Source organism: Apteryx rowi, unplaced genomic scaffold (assembly GCF_003343035.1).
Source record: "Apteryx rowi isolate R43461 unplaced genomic scaffold, aptRow1 scaffold_240, whole genome shotgun sequence".
NCBI classification, from domain to species: Eukaryota; Metazoa; Chordata; class Aves; order Apterygiformes; family Apterygidae; genus Apteryx; species Apteryx rowi.
The window spans coordinates 794,061-805,487 of NW_020448753.1; the positions used below are offsets into that span (position 1 = coordinate 794,061).

At 45.5% G+C, this 11,427-nt stretch overlaps 1 protein-coding gene across 4 annotated transcripts; it reads right to left on the bottom strand.

The window, feature by feature from the left end:
• Positions 1 to 24: 24 nt before the first annotated feature.
• On the bottom strand, positions 25 to 10,312 carry CNBP (CCHC-type zinc finger nucleic acid binding protein). Of its 4 annotated transcripts, none has more exons than XM_026066426.1 (5): positions 10,157 to 10,312; positions 2,754 to 2,873; positions 2,359 to 2,451; positions 1,973 to 2,174; positions 25 to 1,012 (listed from the first exon to the last, which is right to left on the bottom strand). In XM_026066426.1, exons 2-5 carry the CDS (start codon positions 2,854 to 2,856, stop codon positions 895 to 897), a joined length of 516 nt encoding a protein of 171 aa, XP_025922211.1. In that variant the 5' UTR covers positions 2,857 to 2,873; positions 10,157 to 10,312; the 3' UTR covers positions 25 to 894. The 4 variants fall into 4 exon arrangements, with proteins under 4 accessions (XP_025922211.1, XP_025922210.1, XP_025922209.1 ...); XM_026066425.1 differs by having other exon boundaries at positions 1,973 to 2,171; positions 2,359 to 2,454; XM_026066424.1 differs by having other exon boundaries at positions 2,359 to 2,454.
• Between the last annotated feature and the right edge of the window lie 1,115 nt (positions 10,313 to 11,427).

Genomic DNA, 11,427 nt, shown 5'->3' on the forward strand with positions numbered 1-11,427 from the left:
AAACAAAAGGAACTTTAGCCAAACTCCCCTTCCTCCTCCAGCTTTATTGATAGTTTAAAAGTACATTTTCTATGTTCTAGGACTTCAATTGCTTTTACCATCTTACTTTAAAAACTGATTACAAGCAAATGAAACTCAGTTGTCTAAGTGATATAGTATACAAAAATAACATCTGGATTTCTGTGAAAATGCATTTATTTGCAACTCCTGAATAGCTCCAAATTGTATATGCTATGAGCACTGATGTCTGGGTTTCAGATTTAGTTTGAAGTATTTATTCAAAAGCTTCCCATTACGTTCTGTATCTCCAACATGAACATTCATTGACTGAATTACTGTTACTTTTAAGTTTATTCCTGATTTCTCTCTCTCTCTCTCATGGCCATTAACAGGCATGTGCATCTTGTTTTATTTACTCCCACTCAGCTATATGCTCTAGGTAGGGCCTGATACAGATATTACTTGGTGTTAACAGCTACTGAGGTCAGACAATCCAAGGCCATTGTAATAAAATTAAAGTTAAAGTTATGAGGAAGTTTAGACACTTCCAGGATTTCTTTCCTCCTGCATAGGATCACTTCCATGTAACCCAGAGAGGGTTTTGCTGGTCTGACTCAACTCTTCCCACTCATCAATCCCTATTCACCAGTGGCACGGAAAGGGGGTTCTTTAACAAAGCATTATACATAACACCTCTACCAAACTAAACATAAACATTTTTGTAGTTAAATGCAGAAAGTTGATTTTTCCACCCCTTTCCTCCTTTTACACGGCAAGTAAAGCTCACTGGCCTGGGAGTAGCCTCTATCTGCCAACCTTTGGCCAGTGAAGAGGATTCAGAGAAAAATAATACAACCATCAATCAGAAAAAGGAGGGGCGACAAAGGAAAATAATTAGGCTGTAGCTTCAATTGTGCATTCCCGTGCAAGGTGCCCTGACTCGCCGCAGCGATAGCAGTTGACTTCACTGGTCTTGCTGCAGTTGATGGCTACATGGCCAGTTTCACCACACCTGGAAAGCAAATGATTTTAGTCAAAACATTGGGGAAAAAAAAGTTACTCAGAAAAGCCATCCTATTCTGCCAAATGCATCCACTTAAAATTCATGCAACACCAGCTCTGTTTTCAAGGTTTCTGCTTCAGTATTCCAGAATCCTTTGACACTAGTCCCAATCTCTACCAGAGCTAGGAGCAGTCTCCCAAATGATCAACTCAAATTAAACATTATATATGCCAAAGCCACCTTAAGTCAAGTACAGAAGTTTACTTTGTGTAAGGTTTTGGCTGCCTCAATGCTTCTCCTGTCTGCAGTTCAGCCTAGTTTTAAGAACAGCTGTTTTGAACCCAAATGCTCTATTTTCTTTTTCTCCTCCTCCAAGAGGGGAATCTTGGAGAGAAAAAAACCTGTCCTGAGGAACACACTATGGCCAGTATGAGCTTGTGTTCAAAAACCAGACAGCATTTTGAAGACTGCTTTTCAAGCTGATTTAACATCCTTCTCTGCAGTTCCTGTAACCAGAGGCTCCATGTATATTCCTATACAGACAGGTCTGCATATAGTCCCATTGCAGCTGGCTGTGTTAGTCAGCCCCCCCCCCAGCTGCAATTTGTTAGTTCCAGTTTAAGACACTGGGTGCCCAACTCTTGTTTAAGTTTTTGTGCTTCAGCCAAATACTTGGGCTTACCTTCTGGGGGGGGGGAACCACACCCACACCCACACCTGCATTTCCTGGTGTAGTTTAAATGATCCAACAGTGTTGTTTTGGTCATCCAGATATGCATTCAATTGAATCTATTACCTGACTTTGCTAACAAGTTCTTCAAATCTTATTTCTGAACAATAGTTAATAATAGTCTGAAGAAACACAAGCTGCTTAAAAAGTTTCAGCCTCATTTCCTAACTGGAATTAGGCACAGAACACATCTATCACTGAGGGTACATTCCACACTTGAATCTTTCATCAGTTCTTACCTATAGCATTTCACTTTGGTGCAGTCTTTTTGAATGTGTCCAAATTCTCCACAAGAATAGCACTTCTGCTCATCTGCGTGGTCACAGTCACGAGCCAGATGGCCAGGTTTGCCACAGTTGTAGCAGCACTGCTCTCTCTCCCTCTTTGGCTCCTTGCAGTCCTTCGCAATATGGCCACTTCTACCGCAGTTATAGCAGGCTTCCACAATAAGAAAAACATACCAAACAAGACTATAAAACCTTGGTAGACTAAAATGTAGCATGCTTCTAACAGAAAGAAATATTCAGTGTGTTTTCAGGGAATTATGATCAGTGTATTATATACCTCCCTTCAACCAGAGCTCTGTCCATGCAATTGAAGAGATGTAAAATTTAATGATACTTACCATCCTCCTGAAGATCACAGTCCTTGGCAAGATGGCCAGACTCACCACAGCGGTAACAGATGTCAGGGAGAGATGAAGACATGAACTGGAAGCCTGCTTGAAGTGGGTAACAGGAGAAAGAAAAGACTTAGGGATCAAGATAAGAATTAAGACACCGCCAACTGAACTTGCAAATCAGGCTGTCCCTCAGCAGTCCTTGGAACTTCAGAAGAATAGCAAGTTTCTCATAATGAGGCAGGAATTATAAAATTTAGTACCATTGTGCTGTAGGTAAGTTCTAACTTCTTTAACTGTTTGACTCAAATCTAACATAATCTCTTTTGGATACTGTTCAGGACAGTCGGCCAGAGAGATCTTCCTGTACAAGTAAAAAGAAAATCATAGAAATCAATTACCTCTGCCACGGCTTCTCATCCCACGACCACGGCCAATTCCAGCAGGGCACTCCCGAGCCCAGTGGCCAGTACGTCCACACTTGAAGCACTCGTTGCTGCTCATTGCTGCAGATTATCTCCCTGGAAGGGGGGAGGACATTTTTAGAACACCTTTTTCTCCCAAAGGCCATATTAAGGTAAGACATGTGGAGGTTTTCCTACCCTCCTGACAGAAGCAACTGAAATAGCTTCTAGCTATCTCAAACTTGTTTGTACAGTTTATGATCGCTTGTTACCTGGCACAACTGTTAAAGCTACAGTAGGAGACAAAAGGGTATCTCTGCTTTGCTCATAGTAAGGGCAGCTTCTAACAGCCAACAAAACAGCACACTTGACTTTTCCTCTAACCGGTTTCTGTAGTCAGTCTTTGCTTCAAAAACTGATAGAATGCTTAAGAGTGAAACAAGATGTCCCAATTATTGTCTTAACAGCCTTATTGCTGCCTTCTTTCAGTAAGACACCTTCTCCTACTTTACCCCTCACACTTAAGCTCCAAAGCTAACTACTTATCTCTACTAAATTATTTCTTCCAGGTAATCCTAAGTTACTCTTTAAGCGTCTATCTAGCTACTATATTTATTGACTAATCAAGCTACATTCTAGATACTAACTGTAAGACTAGCCAATATTACAGCTAAGGCCTTAAAAAGCTATTTCAGTTCTTTTATGACCTAAACCAGCAGTTATGAATTGTTGTTTCTCAGTGTCTCAGTTTCTCAACTTCAAAATACTAACTTGCAGTCCAGGATGCATACTTCACTCCTACATTTACATGAAGGAAAGTGTTTTAAGACACATTTGGTATCCCTAGAAGACATCAGACACTTGCCAGACATCTAGAAGGCTAACTTGGAAAACATTCTTAGAATGCTAGGGAAACATCAGATAGGCATGCCTGTCAGAGACAGTATAAACAGCTTCTTTTGCCCATATTGGGGAATAGAGGTACGTTCCATTGAGCAGGAAAGTCAGTCTGTCACAGGCCACCACTTCAGTGGTTAGGACAGGGTAGATTAAACAGGCTGTAATTACAGTACCACAAGTCCTCTAAGCTGTAAAAATAATTATGCAAAACTTCTGGAACTAGAAATACAGCAAAAGGGTTAAAGTTAAAACAGACTCCAATCTCCATGGTTAAGCTTGCTTGAAGACAAGTTTAAAAGGCACTAGTTTAAAAAAAAATACACATCAAGCTTTGCTTTGACAGAGCCTCCTTAAACACTCTATACATGCCCTCTCCCCATTCATTCTTAACCCATCAGTAGTACAGCAGCATGATACATCAAGACCCAGGAAGCTCACAGCAGAATCATTACCTGGCATGTTTTGTCAGCTTACCTGATCCCCATCAGGGGATCAAACCTTCTGTAACACTGCATTTTATTCATATTATAGAGTTCTTTTTAGAAAGTCTAGTAGCAAAACAGTAAGTTATTTCATACGTTCCCATAGGGATACTTTCAAATAAGGGCCCAAAACCTGGTATATTTATAGCAGAACTAGCAGCCTATTGAAAAAAACTAATGTTGTCCAACATCCTGAATTACTGGGAGCATGTATGAGTAGTGTCTCAAACACAGTCAATCCAGAAGCAGTAAGAACATATAACCTCAAGGAGGAACCAGAATTAGCATCCTGACATTAGACTTGAATTGAACCATGTATAGCTAAACATGGATTTTTATTCAGAGCTCTTTTTAAAGTACTCAAATGTTGAGAGAATTACTGTGGTGGCTTTCTGGCCACTCCTCCCTCAAAACAGGTCTTGCATCCCTAATCTTCTGCAGAGGAGTGACCATCCATCCTTCCAACCGTAATAGACACGTGAGAATTTAAAGCACTAGAAAGAAACTTTTGTATGCTACTTCTGTAGTCCCACATCTAGCTTCCAGCTCGACCAGGTCATCATCTGATATTTGGTTTTAAAAAATGAAGTTTTGCAATGAAAAGATGTCAGGAGATCTGATGAGATAGATGTTCACAAGAACAAAACAACTGGCTATCTGAGCACTTAGAAATATTACAAATACTTGAATTTCATACATATCCCAGTCTCCTCACGTCCTAACAGGTATTTACTGCTTCATCTCAGTGTTCAGGATTTCAAAGCATCTTATTAGGACACCCAAAGGTAAAGGAAGAGCTGTCTACTATGATGGCAGCAGCAGGCACTCAATGTGCTATTGCTTATACCCATTTTTGTAGCAGCCACATTGACACCGCAGAACAGGAACAACACAGGCAAAGCCAACTGCAGGAGCTGGGCACCACAGCAGTTGATGCTACTTTTAATTTCAAGAGAGACAAGATGCTTGGTGTAATTTAGAGAACTTATATATTCCTCACCCAACTCTAAACTCTTCAAAAGTCTTCAAAAGTCTTCACATTAAAACATTATAGAACAGTGACATAAAACCTATTTAAAAAAAAAGAATAACTAGATCAACAGCTGTAATAGAATTGCAGCACTCACTCACTGCTTCAAAGGAATCTAAAAAGTAGTTTTGCATCTAAATCAAAGTTGTCTCCTTTTTAACTGCTCCCTCAAGGGGAAAACTGAAGTTTGTTTTCCTCTGATAAACAGCATATGGGCAGAGTAAGATGAGGCAAACTGAGTAAGAAACCCAGGAACAAGCAAACTGCCACTTGTTTCCACGCAACTATCCCTCAAGACTAATCAGGAGATTCATTTCAAGACATCTAGCTTCAAAGATCTCTATTTTTTCCCCCCAACTTCTCTCACTGAGATCTTTGGATTACAGCTGCCAAAAATAGTATGATTACTGAGCATGCTGCTCCACCTTCAGATACTTTAAGTGTATGAAACTGAACAGTCTGCCTGGTAGTTCTCTTCACCAGTATTTTAGTGTTTAGTGTCTACAGTCTTCCTGGAGAGGACCTGAAATTGAATTCAAGTTTACCATCTAGAGGTGGATGCAGCTGACACTAGTCTTACTTGCCCCACATTCCAAAGAGCTTTACAAGGACAAAGTTCATCACTGACAAATGTTGTTTCTTCCCTCCCCCCCCCCCCAAAAAAAGGGGGTGCATAATTTTCAGATATAGTTTATGTTCACTTTCAAGGAGCTAAATCCAGGAGATGCCAGTTCAGAACACAAGTCCTTGAACAGATACCTTCAAAACAGTTTGGACACCATTTTCATGTTTTCAGTTATTTCAAGTGAACAATGAATACAGTTAAAAAAAAAAAGCCACACAAGTTCAGACCCTCCCCTATTAGTCAATACTTCTCCATTTTGTCACCACAGACAAGTTTTCAGCAATTCCTTTTACTTTTATCTACCAAGGCCACCTCAGTAAGCCTTCTGGAGGAAAGCTGCTTGTTTAGGTTTTCTTGGAAAGCCTTCTACTTGCAGACAAGTTTATCAAAGCTTTTCGAAATTCACGTTACACAAAGCAGTCCCCCCCACATCCCAGAACAAGATTTTTACCTCACCAGAACCTGAACAGGAAAAATAGTAATAGAAAAAAAAGAACTAAGGCCTCATCTATTGTGTTTGAGCCAGGTCAAATTTTGCAAGATGCACTGAGTCACTGTCATATGGACCAGATTCCAAAACTTTGGAAGAAATAAGAATGTAACCTCCCAAGCCTCACTCTCCTGCTAAGGGGGGAAGGTAGCTGTGTACCAGGACCCCTTATACAGAGCTCCTTAACTGCAGTATGAAGCTGAAATAGATTCACCTTGCAGCTAGCCACTGAATCATATTAACAAGGAATTTTAGACTTTGTTCTGCATGACAACCCTACTATTTTCATTGGCTGACAGCAGTTCACAGATCCAAGTGTCAGATGCCACTGTAGTAGTTTCCTATGTTAGATTTGAGGATTCTCCAAGTGCAATTCCAGTATCAAACTTCAAAGTACTAAGATCATGTCTTTCAGGGGCTTTATGGTTAACAGGTTTTTTTTGTTTTTTAACTGATCTTAAATTGATTTTTTTTAAGCTATCCCTAGTCTTTACGCAGAGATCCAGAAATATCTCAGTCTGTTTTAGAAGACTATTTAGACCAAATGATAACAAAAACTACAATAAAGTTCTCTTGTAGTACTCCTTTGTTTTATGGCTTTTACTCTAGAGGGAAACAAAAAAGCTTGCTTTAACAGACAAAAGCACAGCTCAGTCTTTAATTTGGGCTCCTCATAATAGTGAGGAAGTTGAACTTCACCAATTATCCTCCAGAGTTTGGAGTTTCAAAGAGAAGAAAAACAGGTTCCTAGCAATTCTCAAGTGCCAAGCACTTACTCCAGTTGTCTGAAAGACATCTGGCTCTAACCCCCAACCCTGCAAATTAACTAACCTGTTTTGAAGCTAGAATTTATTCTGAACAATCTGGATCAATGCAACAGGTGGCAGAAGTTTAATCTTTTAACATTACTTTTTGTCATGTGGAAAAAGAGCCCAGAAGCTGTTTAATATTGCCCAATAAAGCAGCAGTAAGTATTTCTGCCAGAAACTGAGTTGGTCTACCTTACAATAATAAAATTTCTATATAAATGAAACCACTATGAAAGAAAGATCAGGACCATGTAACTAAGATCTCCTACTCTAACCATAAGTTCTGCTCTGCCTAGTTTAGGCTAATTTAGGGGATCCTCCTCACAGAATTGATTTTAGATCCATTTACTGAAAAACTGCCAGTTAACATCACCTCTCATGCATCTGAGGTCATAGTTTTAAAATATGGAAGTGGGAAGTCATGAACACTATCAAAGATCACAACTCTGAACATAAGAGGTCTCCTGGAGCTAAGTGAATGGGTGGTTTTCTCTGTACAAGCACTGTTTATACCAGGGACAACTTGAAACGAAGTAAAATACTTCTAACTGAACAGCTTAGTGAGCAATGGAAAATTGTTGCAAGGACAGATGACACTTACTCAGACATTCCTCTCAATACTTGTAGTTCCTTAGTACTCAACTGCTTGCTAACAGTAAAAGCAGTATAACAAGAGCAGTTATCTTCATTGTACTTACCACGTGCTTCCTTTGATCTACAAAAGTCACTTCCATTTAATATTAACAGGACTTTCCTCCTTCAACTAAAGGACAGATTAGACTGAAACCATTGGTAAAAAAACAACATACTTGTTAGAAAAATAAAAAAATCTTTGGCAAGTCAGCCTAACCAAAAAAAAAAAACCACACTGAGAAACCAGCACTTTCTTTTCAGGCTGTTGTTGGCCAACTTAAAATACCATACCTAAATATGACAAGTCAGTCTAGAGCCAGCCTGAACATGGTAAAAAACAGTATGCAATAGACTTTGCTTTCCTAAGATTTACTCAAATGGAAAAGCAGAAAGGACTACTAACAGAGATGCTAGCATTTACAGTTTCAGAGCAGTAGTCAAAATAGTTAGGACATATAATGTGAATGCTGCCAAAACTACAGAGTATTCAATTAGTTGAATCTCTATACTAGTAACCTGTAAACATGATACAGAAATAGATTCTTAAGTTAGTGATGATCTTGTTTTCAGCTTTTGTCCTTACTAGAAATTACATAAAATTAAGTACTTCAACCACCAAGTAATAATCATCCAGCTCTGAAAGGAACTAGTTTGATGCCTCAAGAAAACCTGCAAAAGTTGAAAGCCAAGTTCTGAACTCCCTTCCGGTCCCTTCAATACATTACATAGGCAAGGTCGATCACCTGATCCAAGAATGTTAACATTAACTCAAAACAAGAAGCAACAGTAACCACATTGAAGAACTTGGCCCCCTATTAAAAGATCAGTAACCAAGCCAAAAAAGACATCAAGACTGAGATACTTTACAAACTAATAATTCTGGGATAGCCTTATTGACTAGAAATCAGAAAAAGAGAGAAAGTAATCAAAAAGTGATTCTGTATCTCTTTCTGCCCACTTTTACTTGTTATGTACAGGGTGAGAGAAACTGTAGTATACCTACCAAGTACACACATTCCACAGTCTCCCCCTTTCATTTTATAGCTATCTGGACAAAGTTTTAAACTTAGACAAGCAAACATCATCAGCACACATGCAAACTCTTTAACATTAAAGCCAGTCTACAGGCTAACAGAGTTAATTGGAAAAAACATAGGTTAAGCCTATAAATCTCAAGGTTCTTGTGCAGCCCTAGTGAATTCATTCTGTCTCTTCATTTTGAAGACAGCAACAGGATTACTTCTCTAGGCCAGTTTGGAGCAAAGAAGAAAACAATGAGTAGGCAACTCTAAACTCTGTGGCAATAGGATCCAAATAATGCTGAAATGAAAACAAAATCTGCTATTAAGTTTAATAATTTCTTGTGACAGTTCTAGATAGTAGGCAAGTAATAGTGGTTACTTGGGAACTATGTCTGACAGGAACTTAAATAAAAGGTTGCTCCACTACTTCACGATCTGCAGATGTCACGGACTATTTTTCCTATCCATTTATAGGTCACATTTGGATTTGGAGCAGGCCACCATCCATGCCTGTGGTCGGAGACAAATAGTTGCAACACCTCGACCCTCTTGTCTCCGGCAGAGCCTAACACGTGGGGGAGCCACGTGGTGCGCTCAGGCCAAGGCCCCGCAGTTACCGCTCCGCCAGTCTCCCCACTCAGTCACAGCAGAGGTGATAGTTTAGTACAGATTTTAAAGCACTTGTTAAAAGAGAAGAAACAATTTTACTTCCACCACCTCCCACCCAGCCCCAGGCCTCCCAAGTGCCTTCTCTTCCTCAAAGTTGCTACAGCCACCCACCCATAGGGAAGTTAGTCATACAACCCAACCCAAGTATTAACGTTAACGCTCGACCAGGCAGTTTCCCCCGCCCCACACCGCCAAACCGACCACGCGAAGCGTTAGCCTCGGCTACCCCACCGCCCTGCTACAGGCCCAGCGAGTGGGACACGTCGCCGCCGTCCAGCAGGCCGGGCGCTGCCGCCGTCCCCGCGCGCTCCGCAGGAACGGAGACGGCTCCCGGGCCGCGCCCGGGCGGGTCGGCGCGGGCTGCCCGAGGGGAGCGGAGCGGGCTGCCTCCCCCCCCCACACACACACGTCCCGGCCCTCCCTTCCCCCAGAGCAGCGTGGGCCCCTCAGCGCCTCCCGGAACCCGCCAGGGCCTGACTCAGCCACCGCCCGGCCTCGCGGGGCCCGCGGCGCCCCCCTCTGCCCCAGCGCCCCTCCATCCGCCCCTCCTCCCCCCCCGAGCCCGGGCCAGGCAGGCGCGGCCCGGCCAGGCAGGCCCGGCCAGCGCCACTTTCCCGCGCACTAGGCCGGAGTGCGCCAGCGCCATCATCCCTTCGCGCTCTGCCTCCCCCCGCAACTCTCGGCTCCAGGGCGCCAGCGCCAGCAGCCCCCCTCGGCCCTGCGGCCGGCCAGGCAATTACCTGCAGACTTCCGACCCAGCTGCCGGAGTAGCGCGCCCGGAGGTCGGTAGGCCCCGTTCGCTGCCCGGCTCCAACGCCTGCTCCTGGGTCCCTTCTGGCTGCGCCACACGCGGTTTGCACACGGCCCCGCGCGCTCTCCCCCCTCCGATCACCCCGCTCCTCCCTACTATTCTGCGCACGGCTCACTAGTGTCCATGGCGCAGCCAATGGGCGCAAAACGCTTCTCTGCGCGGCCAATCGGCGCTGCAGGCGGGGGCACCCAATCACCGCCGCCGAAAGGTGGGAGGAGCCCGCCTACCCCGCTCGCCTCCGTGCCTGCGTGGGGGGCGGGCGGCGCGAGGGACCTCGGCGGCGGTTAGGCGCGCGCTCCGCTGGGCGGGGGGGAGGCGATTCCCTGGGCGCCGCAGAATAGAGCGGCCGCTGTCAGGCTCTGCGGCACCTCCCTGCCCTTCGCGCTGTGACTCACCACCCAAGCAGCTCCGGCTTCCTCCGGGCGCCCCCCCCTCCCCCATGCCGGACGCCGCTCCAGCGAGAGGCGCAGGCAGCGCACGGCGCCCCGGCGTCCTGCTGACGCCCCACGCCGGAGGCGACGCCCGGCTGCCCCGGTGATGCAGCAGAAAAGGGGCTGACAGCAGCACCGCGCTCCGAAACGGCGTGTGGGGGCCGCCCGCCCACCCCCCTCCGCTGGTCTGCAGCTCGATTTAAAATCCCGCGGCGACTAAGACACAAAGGGCGGTTATTGTTCGGCCGTTTGCCGCCTCGGGAGAGCAGCTCGGCCCCCCATAAAAGCAGGCGCAAGCCCGCCTGCCTCTACTGGCTGATCGGCGGGAGCTACCTGCCCGCCGCTCCCCCTCCGCGTCCGGCTTCTGCGCAGCCTCCGGCACGTTAGCGCGGGCGCTGCGCTCGTCCCCGTCCTGCCGCCGCGCCTCGCTCTCCCCCGCACCCCGCGCCGGGGCCGTCGTATCGGACTGCTGCAGCAGTCCCGCTCCCTCAGCAGCCTTCCGCACCGCTCTACTGCGGGGCCGCTCCCGCCTCTTTCCTGCCGCCCCGCCGCGCACTCTGCGGGACGCGGGTAGCCTGCGTCGTGCTGGGGCTCTCGGCGCGGCCCCGGCGCGGTGCCGCCCCGGCCACCCTGCGAGGAGGCTGCGGGCGGGGAGCGCGGGAAGCCCCGAGGGGCCGGGCCGGGCCGAGGCGAGGCGAGGCGGCCCCCCGCCGCCGCGCCGCCCGCCAACCGCCTGGAGAGCGGCAGCCATCTTGACAGCAGGCGGCTG

What these genes read in the sequence shown, in the direction of transcription:
- CNBP (XM_026066424.1), bottom strand. Translation starts at nt 2,856, where the DNA reads ATGAGCAGCAACGAGTGCTTCAAGTGTGGACGTACTGGCCACTGGGCT. An exon ending in GATGAGAAGCCGTGGCAGAG is followed by an intron (nt 2,455 to 2,753) that starts GTAATTGATTTC and finishes ACCCACTTCAAG; the next exon opens with CAGGCTTCCAGTTCATGTCT. An exon ending in ACCAAAGTGAAATGCTATAG is followed by an intron (nt 1,013 to 1,972) that starts GTAAGAACTGAT and finishes TTTGCTTTCCAG; the next exon opens with GTGTGGTGAAACTGGCCATG.